The sequence below is a fragment of the Danio rerio genome, chromosome 18, assembly GCF_049306965.1.
Source record: "Danio rerio strain Tuebingen ecotype United States chromosome 18, GRCz12tu, whole genome shotgun sequence".
In the NCBI taxonomy this organism is placed as follows: domain Eukaryota; kingdom Metazoa; phylum Chordata; class Actinopteri; order Cypriniformes; family Danionidae; genus Danio; species Danio rerio.
In genome coordinates this window covers 28,400,153-28,417,333 of record NC_133193.1, presented here as the reverse complement: position 1 = coordinate 28,417,333, position 17,181 = coordinate 28,400,153, and the positions used below count along the sequence as shown (strand labels likewise).

Below are 17,181 nucleotides of genomic sequence, written 5' to 3'. Positions count from 1 at the left end.
TAAAAAAAAAACACTTTTACCAAGCTGAGCACTATCTTCAGGTGCTGCTTAATATCAAAGTGCCTTTTTAGGTAAAGCATATTCATTGCACCAGCTGCAACCATGGTACGGTAGCAAACAGCCTTGATTATTATGCCAGAATGAAAATAGAAAAAAGCAAATCTTCGATTTCTGTAGGATTTAGCACACACAATATAACTACAAAAAAGTCAAGCTTTAAATAGAAAAAGGATTGAAACTCTTTGGTCATTTTTGAGTGATATGCTAATGATCTAATCCAATTCACTGAAACTATACTAAGCTAAAAACCAAAAAGCTGAGCTAAAAATCTGTTTAACTTTAGAGGAGTTGCAAAGTGAGCCTATTTTCAAAAAACTATTTTCCTTTAAGAAACAATGGTCCCTGATTCACCTACTAAAGAGACTCTGACTCCTCCAGTCCTGCAAGCGGCAGTAACACATGTCCAGTAACGTTAGATGACCGAAGCGCAGAAGAGAGTCCAGAAGATGACCGATGTGCACCATGGCAACAAGCTCAGCTGAAAACTTGAGCAATCCACCTTTCAAAAGTAAGAGTTTTGCTCCTTAAACACATTTAATTAGCTATTCTTGCAGTTGCCTAAAGTAAACAGACAATTAGCTGTTAGCTTTACGCTATTTGGACGTGTTTCGTGCATTTTCAATTCAGAAACATTCTTAGTCTTCCCACAACAACAGCAGATTAGCAAATAATCGACATTCCCTAAAAGGAAAGATGGATGTGTTATGGATATGTGAATTGTTTTTATAGACTGCACTTACCGTCAGTATCGTTAACATGAAAATGTGTAATAATTATTACAAGAGGGCTCTCGGGGTCATCGTTTTAACGTTTGCTTTGTGTTTGTGTTCATCAGGTTTAAAGATCAGATACACCTTTCTCTTATTGCTGGTGGCTTATGTATCAGGAGCTGTTGGAAACAGAGAGGATCATGTGTTCAAACATAACCATGAACATAATGCAAATACATTCCTTGGCTCTGAGGTACAGTACCATCTCTCTATGATTCTTCATAACTTTATATTAAGTGATACAGTTTAATTCACAAGCTGCCTATTACTGACTTTCAGGACAAAGATGAAATACAGAAACTCAGTCCATCTGAGCAGCGCAAGCGGCTAGTGGAGATAGTGAAGAAGATTGACACCAACTCTGATAAATATCTGACTCCAGGTCAGTTCTGCAATCTGCATCACTTGATATGTTTATTCACACATACACATGAAACATGCCTGATCTGTGCTTTCAAGTTTTGCTTCAATGTTTTTTTTAAATATATTTTAATCTTCCACTTATCACAGTTGCATTTATTTAGTCAAAAATACAGTGTTACTGATTGCAATTCAAAATGTGTGTATGTATATATACAGTGCTCAGCATAACTGAGTTCACCCTATTTTGAAAATATTTTTTTTTCTCCATTTCTTAGTGAATATAGGCAATGTATTTTGGTGCATTTAAACCAAACAAATTTATTAAAAAGACATTTTTATTAAAATAATATTTTAGTCACCAAACATATTTAGAAATTGAAAGATAATACAATTAAATTCAAGCTAAATATTGCAAAAAAAAAAAAATACAACCTACAAAATTTCAAGAAAAAAAAAATTCTTCTCTTGATTTTTCTTTTTAAATTTGTGTTTAATTTTTTTCTGTAAAATACATTAGGCTGTACTTGTTTTTGGACCGTGATTGTAAGTTAATCTGCGCTGATTGGACCGATGACAGCCTGTTGGGATTGGTCGACAGCGTTCAGCGCTAGACAAATACCCAGTGCTAGACAAATGCCCAGCGCGAGACAAATGCCCAGCGCGAAACAAATGCCCAGCGTTAGACAAATGCCCAGCGCAAGACAAATGCCCAGCGCGGCTTGTCAAGCCCCCGGCGGACGGGCCTGTGCGATAACCCCGTGACCGTCATAACCCCCTGCACGGGAAGTATGAACGGCACTTAGCAGTGAAAATGAAACCGATATCATGCACATCATTTACTGAGCTTGATTTCCGTGACTTAGCTTTTCTGCCTTCTCAGCTGTAACTTAGATAATTTGTATTTGCAATTATTGCTGTGGCACCTCTTGCGTGAAGTGTTATATGTTCTCAGGGCTTACCTGTACTCTGCTTTGCCCAAAGATCCCATCCCCTGCCACGCGGTTAGTTTAGTTTAGTTTAGTTTATTTATATAGCACATTTTTTACAACCCAAAGTGCTGAACACAATTAATACTAAAAATAAAATCTACATCACATAAATAACAATTAAAACATAAGGCAAACCCCTCAACATTAAAAAGGCTCAAATACTAAAGAACAAAGATGGTGTTTCAAACATTTAAAAACATTTAAAAAGCTTTTTAAAAACAGGTAGAGTTGGAGCATGTCTGATGTGGGGCGGAAGTCCGTTCCAGAGTTTTGGGGCGACAACAGCAAAAGCCCGATCCCCACTTCGCTTACACCGGGACCTTGGCATAGATAGAATAAATTTATCAGAAGCCCTTAATGACCTACCAGGTTTGTATACATGTAGCAGGTCTGATAAGTAAGATGGTGCCAGATTGTTTAAGGATTTAAAAACAAAGATTAATAGTTTAAAATCAATCCTTGACCTAACAGGCAGCCAGCCCAGAGAGGAAAGAACTGGGGATATGTGCTCGAACTTGCCAGTCCCTGTCAGAAATCTCGCAGCCGCATTTTGTACTAATTGCAATCTGTTTAGGGCATTTTGACTAATACCCACATACAGAGAATTGCAATAGTCAAGTCTTCCCAAAATAAAAGCATGGATCACCTTCTCAAGGTCATTTAAAGAGAGAAACGACTTTACTTTTGCCACAAGTCGTAAATGAAAAAAACTGGATTTAACAACTGTATTTACTTGTTTGTTAAATTTCAGATCACTGTCAAATTGAAATCCTAAGTTTCTAACAACCTAATAAGCTCACCAAAACCTGATAAATGCAGAGGGTTAGGATTGCCAAACCAGACCAGCTCAGTTTTCTCTTTATTGAAATTTAAAAAATTTGACGAAAGCCAGCTCTTAACCTCGACTAGACATCTCATAAGGGAGTCAAGCCCCTTTTTATCCCTACTTATAAAGGGACATAAATCACGTGTACAACTGGATAGGGGGCGGTACGTGATGGAATAATCGTTTATCTCGATTAATGGATTTTCATAATCGTTAAAAGCCAAAATCGAAATCGGATTTTCGATTTACTGCATAGCCCTAACTGTAAGCGTGTAGACCGCTGAATCAATTATTTCCCCTCACACTTCCAATAATATCCAGGTAAGCACAGCGTCTTTTTGACTTATGACTTCAGGATCTGTTTGTCTTCGCGGCTGTGTTAGTGGGCGGGGCGCAGGTTTAATTTTTCCCGGGTTTGCGCCCATAACAACTATGTTTCGTAGTCATGTCACGCCGAAACGGCTAAAGACTTGTTATGAAGACGATTCATTCTAACCACTATGAGTCGACTCTTATTTTTTTAGATGAATCAATAGTTTTAAAAACTGTCCACTTTCAGATTTAAGTCTTAGCTGGATATTCAACTTCACTTAGATCTGTGTTACACACTACATGGAAGCTCATTTTCCAGACTCATAACCGAGTCGACACCTGCGATCAGAATCACCTTGATCAAGAGCCATTTTGGTTTCTGACCAAAGGTCAGACCACATTTGTTGCAGTACAGAACAGGAAGTGGATGTCTTGAGGCTATTGCCCTCATGATTGGTTCATCATCAATTATCGGATTCACTATCCTGATCAAGTTAGCTTAAGATGAATGGGTAACTGATCTTAAGAACCCTTTTCTTGACAAAGAGCTTGTGTTTGACATCAGAAAATGGGGTATTCAACTCCCATGCAAGACAGAAAATTGACAGACTTTGGTCATAAACAGAAAACTCAAATCCTTTATAAAATTTGAAATTCTCACCAAACATTAAAGTTCATCAAATCATCCTCAAAACTATGATAGTGTACTTTTAACAAATGTCATTTTATTGCTTTATTGTTTGACTTCTGAATCCTGTATATGTTAACGATGCATTAATCATGCGTAACCATTATGCTTTGATTTATCACAAATGTACCCTTATGTGTATGTTATTTGAGATGAATGAGTGAAACCCTTTCCCTTTCTTTCATTTCTTTTAATCATAGATATGTAAAATGTATTTTGTTTGTATTATAAATGTATGCCTAACACTATATTTCTAAGCACCATGGCTCATGTAAGTGAGTCACAACAAAACTGCATATGCTGACATGGGACTGTCACACAGATCCGTGGACAATGCCTAACTGATCCTGTTCTATCAGGGAACGGAAACATTGATGGTTAAAACCAATCACCCCAAAACTCTAGTCTAGTCCAGTCCAACAGTGAAGCAACCACCAGCAGCAACTGTTGAGGAGTTGAGATGCTCCGCTTCCAGGAGAACTCTTTTCCAGGTCCATTCCAGCCAGACATGGACACTAAAGTGGGATGAGACCAGCCTCAAACTCAAACTCCCAATCTTCCATTTACTCTTCTTTTGTTTTCAATCGAGTTAAGAAAGTTAGGTTGCACCATGAAACCAGTCAACACGACTGCAGTTTTTCCCATCTCAAACTTAAACTACCGGACTTCACTTCATCAGCAGCCTCAGATACGTCCCTTTAACGACCAACCAACCACCAGCAAACTCACGTGGGAATCCAGCTCCACAGAGGGATTTCACCACATCACAAAGGAACGCAACTACATCCCCAGATCCATTGCTGAACTAGCAATGTTAAATGATAAATTACTCTGTCTGAAACACTTGGTTAGGTTTTACATCACATCTCTCCTAAACTCTTCTTTTTCTTTTATTACTTGTCTGAAACCGATATGAATATGTATGCGTATGAGTGCTCGTTTTAGTTTTGTTTGTAGTCAATAAAATCTTTTTTGTATTTAAAGGAAAGTGGCCTGTGTATATTTATGAATCTACCGGCTTATACCTAGATCTTGTTAACGTGCTTAAGTATTAAAGTGTTTTTACTTTTTCGAATAGCAATATTCGTTTTGAGTTGACAGCACTCTGTTCAAATGAGCGCCGGTGTTACGGTGTAACTGGTGACCATGTTAACTGGTGTCTGTTTCCAGATGTAACCTATTCACGATTGCAGATTTGCAGATTCGTCACTTTTACACAGCAACAATACTTGCCCATACCAAATAAAGATTCTTAATCCTTGGTGTCAGTGTCATTGTAAACATTATTGATTTTGATATTTGTTTAGCAGAACATTATATAACCAAAATTAATCTCAAAATAATTATAATTTACATGTCATCAACGGGATTAGAACTCGTTTAGTCAAAAGGTTTAGCATGAGTATTAATCAGTGTAATCTAACTGAGCTATTCAGGACTACATATGAAATGGTCTTTTTTTATATTTTTATTAGTCAAAATATGCTTTGCCGTGGTTGTGGACTCATGTTAATTTGTTTCCATAGGCACATGTTAATATGTTGTTTCCATGTACTCGCGTTACCATGTTTATACAAACTCTCCTGCTAATATTTTCTCACAATAGCTCTGAATGACAAAACAATATTTCATCAGTTGGTCAAACCATGTTTTTTCATAGTTGTAGACTCATGTTAACCTGTGCATTTGGACTCGTGTCAAATCCTGCTAGATTTGACATCATGCTGTTTTGTTTACTGCAGTAACCATGGCAACACCATTATTTCTGCAGTTCTATAGGTGTCAACCTGGTAAATTAGCTAGACGTGATAGATTTTTATTCAGTGTATAAATATTGTTTTAGTCTTGGATTAGTTTCTTAAATTAATATTTAGTAAATGTAGTGTAAGTTAAAATCTCACCATGTGTTTCCGGTTGAAACCTAAAGTGGTTTTAAGGTTTTAAAATGTATGGAAGAGTCTTATAAAAGGTCTTAAAAGGAATTGAATTTCACTCTCTGTTTCCTGTATATACTCTGAAAATAAAACAGATTATTGCCGTTTTATTATAAAATTAAAATTTAGTTAGTAAAATTTGTTAAATACACCCCATTTTTTTCTAATATTATTATTATTAATAATAATAATAATGGGCCACATTCTTATTTTTTAATAGTATAGTTTAATGATGATTTTTGTTAAAATAATTATATTGCTCAAAATAATAAATATATTGCAATACCACCAATGTACTGTGAAATAAATATATAAATAAAAAAATAACTGTTATTAATATTGTGTGTTCTAACAGCAACAACAACAAAAACCTTTTATGCATCTTTTCTAGAGGAGATCACAGTATGGATACAGAGGGTGTACAGAAAATATGCGCTGGACGATGCTGAGGAACGCTTTCCAGAGTTTGACTCCAACAATGATGGCTTGGTATCTTGGGATGAATATAATATGGTCATGCACGGTCATACTGTGGAAGTGGATGGAGACGCTGTACTTGAAGACCCAGAGGAAGAATCTCTCAGATTTGTATGTTAAATTATATCTTAAAATCATTTCAGTGTGGAAAAGCACTGAAAGCTTTTTTAATTTAATTAATTTATTTATTTATTTATTTATTTAATATTATAAATCTAATTCACTCATAGCTCCATGCAAAGGAAAAAAGACGTTTTGACTTTGCCAACATGGATGGATCAGCTGGTCTGAATCTAACAGAGTTCCTTGCATTTACTCATCCATCTGAGGTGGACCACATGGCTGTAGGTGTAAATTAGCATTAGAGTAAATCATAAATATGAGTACAGATGAAATATTTATGCATGTGTGTTTGCATCTTCTCCAGGATTTTGCCATTGAAGATGTGCTTTCCGAATATGACTTGGATAAAGATGGATTCATCAGCTTGAGTGAATTCATTGGAGATCTCAGAACAAATGGTATGAATATCATGTGATCAATAGTAATCAATGTAGTAAATCATTATACTGCTAATTACAATTTTGATTGGATAGTTTGATTGCAGGTATTGAGGTAATTAAAAAAAAGATTCCCAATATTCTCGTTTTGTACTTACTCTTCAAAAATATATTTGGTAACAAGTAAATGGCTAATATAAATTTTCACTAAACTGTCTAACTAAAAGTACTAATAATATTATAGTAAAAAGGAAATATTACACTCACTTTAAACACTACACATGAATTTAGGGATGAGAAATGCCTATTCATTTAGAGAAGTGTTTAACAGTAATACATTTATGGTTGACGGTATTAATAAATGATTAATGAAATTGAGCATGCACAGTTAAATATTGACCAATACTGCTACACAATGAAAATGGTTCCAGTATAATGTGGATTACAGTATAATGTTATATTTTACCCATATTTCACCATTTAGCACTTCGATTCATTAGAAATTTATATACATCTTTCATTTAGCAGACGCTTTTGAAAGTGACTTACAAATGAGGATAAAAGAAACACTTCAAATCACCAGAGAGCAGAAAAATGTAGATTCCAAGTCTAGGTTAGTTTAGCAGTTTTTTAAATTTATTTTATTTATTAGTTGTAAAGAAGTGTTCGCGAAAAAAGTGTCTAATCTACTGCATTTTTGCCCCGCAACAAAAGATGTTAGCGTCTAGATGTAACTGAACACATAGAGTTAGGTTCATAAATACTTGGACATCGACATAATTCTAACATTTTTGGCTGTATACACCCACTCAATGCATTTGAAATGAAGCAAACAAGATGTGCTTTAACTGCAGACTGTCATGTTTAATTTGAGGGTATTTACATTCAAATCAGGTGAACGGTGTAGGAATTACAACAGTTTGCATATGTGCCTCCCACTTGTTAAGGGTTCAAAAGTAATTGGACAATTGGCTTCCTAAATACTTGACCAAATAGTTATTTCCCTTGTGAAGAAAACACACTTCACAACAGTTGGACAGATTAAGAACACTCTCCAGGAGGTGGGTGTATGTGTGTCAAAGTCAACAATCAAGAGAAAACTACACCAGATAGAATACAGAGGGTTCACCACAAGATGTTAACCATTGGTGAGCCTCAAAAATAGAAATGCCAGACTAGAATTCTAAAAAAAGCCTTCACAGTGCTGGAACAACATCCTATGGACAGGTGAGATCAAGATCAACTTGTACCAGAGTGATTGGAAAAGTGTGGAGAAGAAAAGCAACTGCTCATGATACTAAGCAGTGAAGCATGGTGGTAGTACTGACATGGCGTGGGCATGTATGGCTGTCAATAGAACTGGTTCTCTTGTTTTTATTGATGATGTGACTGCTGACAAAAGCAGCAGGATAAATTGTGACATATTTCAGGATGGTGCTTCACAGTGCAGATGGAAAATGACCCAAAGCATACTGCAAAAGCAACCAAAGAGGTTTTGAAGGGAAATAAGTGGAATGTAATGCGAAGGCCAAGTCAAATCACCTGACCAGAATCATCCATTTCACTTGCTGAAGACAAAACTGAAGGAAAAATGCCACAAGAACAAGCAAGAACTAAAGACAGTTGCTGTAGAGACCTGGCATTGCATCACCAGGAATGAAACCCAGCATCTGGTGAGGTCTATGCTTTCCAAACCTTAGGCTGTAATTGACTGCAAAGGATTTGCAACCAAGTATTTAAAATTGAACGTTTGATTTATGATTATTGTTCTGTCCAAGTAGTTTTGGAGCCTTAGCAAGTGGGAGGCACATATGCAAACTGTTGTAATTCCTACACCGTTCACCTGATTTGGATGTAAATACCTTCGAATTAAAGCTGACAATGTGCAGTTACAGAATTGAATACAATTTCACCAGATGATTTAAATAGCTTTATTTGGAAAGATTTATTTTATTTTTATCAACTTGGATGATCAAGTCTTTTTCTATGCAGTGCATCTGCATAAATTATAATAAGTTACAAACAAAAATAAATAAATAAACAGTGCTTTATGGTTTTCTGGGGTAGTCTAACAGTAGTCAATATTATTAGCCCCCTTAAGCTTTTTTTTCTGATAGTCTACAGAACAAACCACTGTTATACAATGATTTGGCTAATTAACCTGACTTGCGTAGTTAACCAAATTAACCTAGTTCAGCCTTTAAATTGCACTTCAAGCTGAATACTAGTATCTTAAAAATATGTAGTAAAATATTATGTACTGTCATCTTGTATTGGGGAAAATATAATGCAGAATGAAAAATATACAAGGGAGCTAATAAATCAGGAGGACTAATAATTCTGAAGGGCTAATATATATCATTTATACATTGTCATTTATTGTCATGACATAAAGTCTATAGTTTTCTTTGGATGTAGTAAAACACCTACAGATGATAGCTATCATGTATTTGTGGCAGCTGGCGATTAAAGACTTTTGACCTTGCAAATGGCTGTAGAACACCAACATTTACATTGTATTTAGTGGAAAAGTACTACAGCAAAACATCTTTGGAAAAAAGCACCCCAAAAATGAGAGAGAAACATTCAGCAATGATGATGCATGAATAAGTCTGCTTGTGTGTGTTTAAGAGCAGGACGAGCCATCGCAGTGGGAGATTGAAGAGACGGTGCGCTTTAAAGATCTCTATGACCAGGATCAAGATGGAAAACTCAACAGGGATGAACAGCTGCGCTGGGTCGCTCCAAACAGCTATGGCTCTGCAAGAGAAGAAGTCAGTCAATGTCCCATCAGTCTGCTAATGCACTTTATTTCATCTTTAGCAAATAGAATTCTAATTGTTGTTGTTTTTGTTTTTTTTTTGTTTTTTTGTAAATAAATACAGGCCCTTCATCTAATTAAGGAAATGGACCAAGACGGGGATAATCGGCTCTCAGAGACAGAGATTTTAAAAAACCAAGACACATTCATGCACAGTGAAGTGACAGATTATGGAAGACAGCTTCACGTGCCACATGATGAACTGTAATAGTTTTTTTTATATATATAAATAGTTCTTATGGTGCCATGAAGAAGGATTACTTTTAGTGATTATTTTATTTAGTGATTTTTTTTTTTGATTATTAAGTGTTTTGTTTTTTTTGTTAAGAAAACTGGGCCTTTAGTAAAGCGCAAAATGCTAATAAAAGTTGCCGTTAATTTAGACCATGTTAAAGTTGTAATTGTCATTGTTTTGAAAAGGCCCAATTTTTAGTACCAAAAAAGTTTTCGTTGGCGTTTGTGTTTATGCAAGTAGGACAAGTGTGGTGCTAATCTTCATGGGTGGGAACCTTTAAAGACAGACACTAACTATCATGAGCAGTGGTCTATAATTCTCCCATTGTAAATGAGTTAATTTATATGCTAAAGTTTCAATAGTCAAACATGGATTGGAATGCCCTGTTCCTGTAATTGGACTTAACCAACCACCATTTACAGTAAATGCATGATCCAATAAGATCCTTCATTTATGATAGGTAATACATGATAAAAAGCATAGTGTTGCAACTCTAGTTACATTGGATTGTTCCTACTTCCCAGAACACACAGTATCATTGCAAATAGTACTGTGGGCACTTTACTTAAGCCAATATAAAACATGAAATTTACATAGTGTAACAGCTCTGGTTACGTTGTATTGTTCCCATTTCTTATCACACACAGTATTGATACAAACAATCTAGAATTTTTTCATTAACTCGCTCCAAACATTGCAATTATTAGACATTGCTATTTTTTGTACAAAGTGAAGTTGCGTTTTAACAAACATTTTGCAACTGTTAAAATGACGTTCTGTCTAATTTATCCATTTTGACAAATTATACAAACATAAATCATTACATTATTTTCCCACAAAAGCAAAGCTGCAAAAGTAATTAGGATAATTTGAACTGTTGTAGACATGTACAGTGCATCCTTTTTCCACATTTTTTATGTTACAGTCTTATTCCAAAATTGATTCAATTAATTTATTTCCTTAAAACTCTACACACAGTATCCTGTAATGGCATTGTAAAAAAAAAAAAAAAAAAGATTTTTTTTTTTTAAATTGTTGCAAATTTATTAAAAATAAAAAACCTGAAAAATCACATGTACATAAGTATTCACTGCCTTTACTCTGAAGCTCTAAATTGAGCTCAGGCACATTCTGTGTTCACTGATCATTCTTGAGATTATTCAGCACCTTAATTTTAGTGCACCTATGGTAAATTCAGTTGATTGGACATGATTTTAAAAAGCATATACTTGTCTATATAGGGTCCCAGGGTTGACAGTGCATGTCATAGCACAAACCAAGCATGGAGACAAAGGAATTGTGTGTAGACCTACAAGACAGGATTGTCTCAAGGCACAAGGCTGGGGAAGGCTACAGAAAACTTTCTGCTGCGCTGAAAGTTCCAAAGTTCCTAAATACACACCTGCTTCAGAGTGCTTGTGACCTCAGACTGGGGCGATGGTTCATCTTCCAGCAGGACAATGGCCCAAAGCACACCGCAAAAAAATATCAATGGAGTGGCTTCACAACAACTCTGTGAATGTCCTTAAGTGGCACAGCTAGACCCCAGATTTAAATCCTATTGAACATCTCTGGAGAGATCTGAAAATAGCTGTACACTTTCGCTTCCAATCCAAAATGATAGAGATTGAGAGGAATGGGCAAAAAAAAAAAAATTCCCAAAGACGTGTGCTAAGCCTGTGGCATTATATTCAAAAAGACTTGAGGCTGTAATTGCTGCCAAGGGTGCATTGACAAATTACTGAGCGAAGGCTGTAAATACTTACGTACATGTCCCACCCCTCAGCATTTGTGGTATCTACAAACGCCTGTACTTCCTATACATCTAAGTCTTTTATTCTTTCAAGCATTAACATTGGCTACAAGCACGTGCACACATAGAGCTCAACCTGTGCAGTGCACATGAATTGCCCCCGCTCCACCCATCCCTACGCCCCCATTTCCCCCAACCAACACCCCCCACCACCACCACCACCCCGCTCTTCAGTTTGCGACAAGCCCCAACTACCACAGCAACCCATGAGACCTCCTCTGTCTCAAACCGAAATCACTTCAAATGTCTCACAAAATCCCTGCCAATTTTTTTTAGTTTTTAGTACACCAAATTTTGAGTATGTAAAATGTTTCAGCATACCAAAAAGGTTTTGTGCATTTGCAAGTGAGACAAGTGTGGTGCTAATCAACGAGAAGGCAAAAATAATGGACCATACACCAAACTAGTTAAGCAATGCAGCTGTTTATTGCTGGTACACACAGCTGATATCAATTATCACAGTAAAAGGTCGATAATCATGAATAATGGATGCTTTTCACATGTTTAAGGGTCATTAGCATCTTTAGTCTTTGAAAGTTTTTAATATTTAGTTTTTTTTTTTCAACGTATGAACATTTATATGTATTTACATATGCATTGTTTCATCTTTGCTGCAAATTACAAAACCAACACATGTGTCCAAGAATCCCAGATGATGCACACTTATCCCACCTCTGAACTTCCAATGGTTCAGCAAGAAACCCTTAACTTTGTTGTAAAAAAATTGGATGCTGACCAAAAGTCGACCAATTAGGTAAGAGAGAAGATCGATCAGATGCACTCTCTCTCTCCACTAAGTGCACATTATTTCAGATTGCAAAGCAAAATTTTGAAGTATGTAGTGTCAGCTTGATTATCTAAAAAAAGTGTGAAGTTGACCTTAAGGCAAAGGCGTAGATTTGCTATTGACATTGGTGTGGTCAAACATACCTAGAGCGCATTCATTGAACAGCATAAATTCAGTTTCACGGTTTTAAAAACAAGAATAAAAGGTAACACTTCATAATAACTACACACTATGAACCATTTATGAAGAATTAGCAAATATTGAATTAATTATTTGTTAAGCATTAATTCAACATTAATAAACACTAGTAAGCAGTTTAAAACTGCAGCTACAAATGCTGTATTCTTGACTTAAAACTGGGCCCACCTGGAATCTGCGCGCGCAGAATTCGGCAGATTTTTAGCCCATCATTAATTCTGTTTATTTACTTAAGTAAATATGTGTAAATCTATATTTATTCAGTTTTTTTTTTTATTAATTTCAGTAATTTTATTGAATAATGTGAAAATGTTGATCTGATTTATGTACAATGCAGTGTGTACAGTATTATTTTCTGTGTTTTACTATATATTATATATATATTATATGACACACTTGCTTTATTTACCAAATAAAGTGAATCTAATTGGATTTGCATTTTAAACAATAAATAAAAGTTAAAAAGATATTATTTTTTTATTTTATATATTAAGGTTTTAGTTATGATACTCCCAAACTAATTCCGCAGAAATCCACAAATTTTTACCAAAATTCTCTGCAGAAATAGCAAAAAACGTCCTCAGATTCTGTCTGGCCCTTTTTATAACCACATTTAAAATGTACCTAATAATTGTACTTTCATAATTTGTTAATGATTTATTTTTCATTATTAAATTAAGTATTGCATTATTTACAAACCAGTTATTTAAGCATAGTTGGTTGTTTTTTAAAAATCATTCAGAATGAGTTAGTAAATGATTAATAAACTATTCAAATCAGCATTTATAATTCTTTTGATTCAGGCATATACTAATAGTTAATGTGTATGTTAATAAACGCTTTATTAACTCAGCTTTGTTCAGTTTTGTGACCTAATCTAAAGTGAGGACTATTTATGCTTTATAAATCCCTTATAAATGACAATAATAAAAATAACAATCCCTTATAAATTTGACAAACTGTGAATTTAGAGAGATGTGTGATGCAGTTTAACTGCTTTAACCCGATTATTGTTTTTCATTATCATGGAGGCCAAAATTAAAACAAAATTTTGATTAATTGCACAGCCTTGGTTAATAGTATTGCGGTGCACATGTAGATTAAGAATGGACAGAGCAGTACTGTATTTTGAAGTTGATTTAAATTATTGGTAGGGACATTGGTGGATATTGGTGGCCACACGTCCCCGTCTATGCCAATTCTTCGCCCTTGCCTTAAGGTCATGAGGCCCTTTTCATTTGTTTGTTGGTAACAGAGGAGAAACAATCTCTTACATGTTGAAATACTATTGCTATTAATAACTGGCCTAATAATTATAATATATTTCAAATAATTTTAATGATTTTATTTTTATCATTCACATTTTATAATTGGTAAAATATTTATATTAATCATGATGAGTGACACAAATAATTTGCTTAGTACTTGCATTTATTATATATATATATATATATATATATATATATATATATATATATATATATATATATATATATATTATATATATATATATATAAAGATAAATATATATATAATATATATATATATATTTTTTTTTAAATAGATAGCTAGTCACTATCCGCTAGCTGGTTTGGCAGATGTGGTACACTTATCACTGCAGTTATCTTTTTAAATAAAGTTTTAACCTGTATTATACTCTTAGATTTACACTAAGCTGTAATTTTTATCCTTTCATCATTTCATCCTGTGCTTCTGTTTGGAGTCAAAAGAAATTTAAACCTGCATGTCTTGCCATGTCTTCATGTAACTGCCACCAGCTTGCTATTTCATAAATGATGTTAAAAGCAATTGAACTCTGTTTAGAATTAGATGGCTTTGTTTCTCTGAGCCTTTTCGACACCTATAAACTGAATCATTACAGTTTCCACAATGCCTTTGTATCAGATGCGTCGCCCTGACTAATATTCAAATGAATGAATATCTGTCAGGCAGATTCTCTGTGGTCACTGAGAGGAGAAAGAGCTTCCTTATTTGAGTCAAACCTCAGCACCACGGGCTTGCTGCAAAACACTGGTTTCCTGAGTATTGTGTGTTCTTTCTTTCTTTCTTTTTCCCTCATTTCGATTTTTGTTTTCTTTTCACGTCCTTTTCATTCATTCTGCCGTGAACAGGCTTCAGAATGACAGCGTTGCAGTTCAAAGATTACTTTTGGGTGAGTGGAAAAGTTTGAGTTATTTTGACTGACTACACTGAACGTTGTTGTTCGCTAGGGCTGAGATGACTGATGCTAACATCAGTTGAAGAAGTTGATTGTAAATGTGTTTAACTTTATCTAATTCAGCAGCATCAACGTAAACATGCAGATATTATGTAACTTTTTTGTAAACTGGCAGTTTTATTTACTTTATATTAGGGATTGATTCAAGCTTTGTCTTAAAAATAATGGTGTTTCATTTCAATGCTGGTATCGGCTTTTTATTAGCAGCAAGGTAATAAAGGGATAGTGTTAAAATACACATTAACTCTCTATGTACTCACCCTCAAGTGGTTCCAGTTTCGTTGCTTTGTAAAACACAAAAGATATTTTGAAGAAAGCCAAAAACCCGTAAAGACTGACTTCCATAGTAGGAAAAGCAAACAATGTTGAAAGTCAGTGGTTATGGTTTTCAAGCTTTCTTTAAAATATCTCCTTTGGTGTTTAACTAAAAAGAAACAGTAAACCCGTTTGGAAACGCTTGTAAAAAGTTTATACCTTTTTATTTTTAGGTGAACTATCCCTTTAAGATGGAAGACATAATTGACTATAACCTTGAATTCTATTCATAATTAGTTGATATTTGATTTGTGAGATTAAAACACTCTTTGGTGGTTAAGTATGGTTTTTTAGAGATTCATATACTTTGTCACGGAGAAGATCTGTGGGCTTCCTGTTGAGCGGCTGTCTGTGTGTCCGCTGTGCCCTCTTTTTACTTTGATCTGTGTTGTCAGAGCATTTATCTACAAAGCAACTTCTGGGTTGATTTGCATGTCAGCATGCCCTGCTGGTGCAGTCCAGTGTTAGGTGTTAAACACTATGATGTAAATATAGCACTGTTGTTTTCTTCCTGTTGCAAATGTAACAATTGTGAGAGAAACCAAGAGTTCATTTTTAAGCATTATTCCTATTGTTTTGATATCAGCCCAGACAGTTTGGTACCACATATTCATTTTTGCATTCATTTTTCCTTGTTTTTAGGAGTTTTTGTCCTGTTCATCTGTGATGCACAAAATTTCAATTTTAGAAACCGTTTCTATTTCCACTCCCTTATTTTTATTCATGAGCAGAAATAGCTTAAATCTAATTTTTAATGTTTCTTGCTGAATTTGAATCTTGTTTTCAATCCTAGATTTACTAAAAACAAGAAAAGCGCTACATTTTTGGTACATCCCAAAAACCTTTTTAAGAACACACAAATCCTTTTCCATGTTTTCTTTTTCTTTGTTATATGTAGTAGCTTTAATCTCAAGTAAATGTAGCCTAAACCCAGCAAACCCTTATTGGGGTTTATTCTCTTGTTGTTGTTTCATTTCCCTCAGAATGTTATATTTACACTAAAGAGATAGTTGTCTCATTTTCCCATTATTGTAAGTTTTACAATTAAACAAAAACTGTAACATTGCGGCAAAACATGGCAATTATACCTTCAGGTGCAGGTTATGTGCTGTATTCAGTATTGAATGCTACCAATGTGAGTTTGAGTACAGTGTGTGGCATTTATGGCCATACTGGAGTAGCAGCAGCAGATAGTTTACCGCAGACCTTGAAAATAAAATAACAAGTAAACGGTTTGATAATGAAAGTCAGATCTGTGATAACCCAACATCAGTCAACCAACATCTGGCAGGTTGTTTGAAGCAGACAGCAAAATTGCTTGTCGCTGGAATCCTGTAGCATTGAATGCAGTTAGGACACTGAGGCCTTCTGCTGACTTCAAGTAACTTTGCAACATCCATTAGATAAGATTATATGTAAACTTTCTGTTTAAAATCTTCTAACAATTAATCTTGATTAGACATGGGACTATATCCATTTTCAAGGTATACCGCGGTTTGGAAAAGTCAAGGTTTTAAAAACGTCTAACTTTTCTGCAATACCATTTCTAAGGTATGTGTACGATTTTTTTACTTAATTTTTTTTTTTTTTTTTTTTAGGACAACAGTATCTCCAGCATAAAAGATATCCAAAGATGCTGTTTTAAATTGTTAAAAAATATATTTAAAAAAATCTGTTTTTGAAATAAATGAAGACAGCAGAAGTTAATAATTCATTTGAATTATTTAGCCTCACATGTTTAGGCTACTGTTCCAATATATTTTTAAATTTTTCTCAAAATAAAATATAATGTGTTTTAAAGGGAAAAACGTTTTTGTTTTTCACCCAGACATTTAAAAAGAATATATTTTAGAG

General features: G+C 34.6%; 2 protein-coding genes across 2 annotated transcripts in view; both read left to right on the top strand.

Moving 5' to 3' along the window:
• The first annotated feature begins 499 nt into the window (after positions 1-499).
• On the top strand, positions 500-11,053 carry rcn2 (reticulocalbin 2). The gene is made up of 8 exons (NM_001030263.2): positions 500-568; positions 896-1,023; positions 1,110-1,212; positions 6,334-6,530; positions 6,650-6,763; positions 6,847-6,940; positions 9,551-9,693; positions 9,805-11,053. Exons 1-8 carry the CDS (start codon positions 523-525, stop codon positions 9,946-9,948), a joined length of 969 nt encoding a protein of 322 aa, NP_001025434.2. The 5' UTR covers positions 500-522; the 3' UTR covers positions 9,949-11,053.
• Positions 11,054-14,913: 3,860 nt separating this feature from the next.
• pstpip1a (proline-serine-threonine phosphatase interacting protein 1a) overlaps positions 14,914-17,181 on the top strand; it is a 32,837-nt gene continuing 30,569 nt past the window's right edge. Inside the window, exon 1 of the mRNA NM_001045216.1 lies at positions 14,914-14,946. Within this exon, the coding sequence (NP_001038681.1) occupies positions 14,914-14,946 (33 nt within the window). The remainder of the gene's footprint in view (positions 14,947-17,181) is intronic.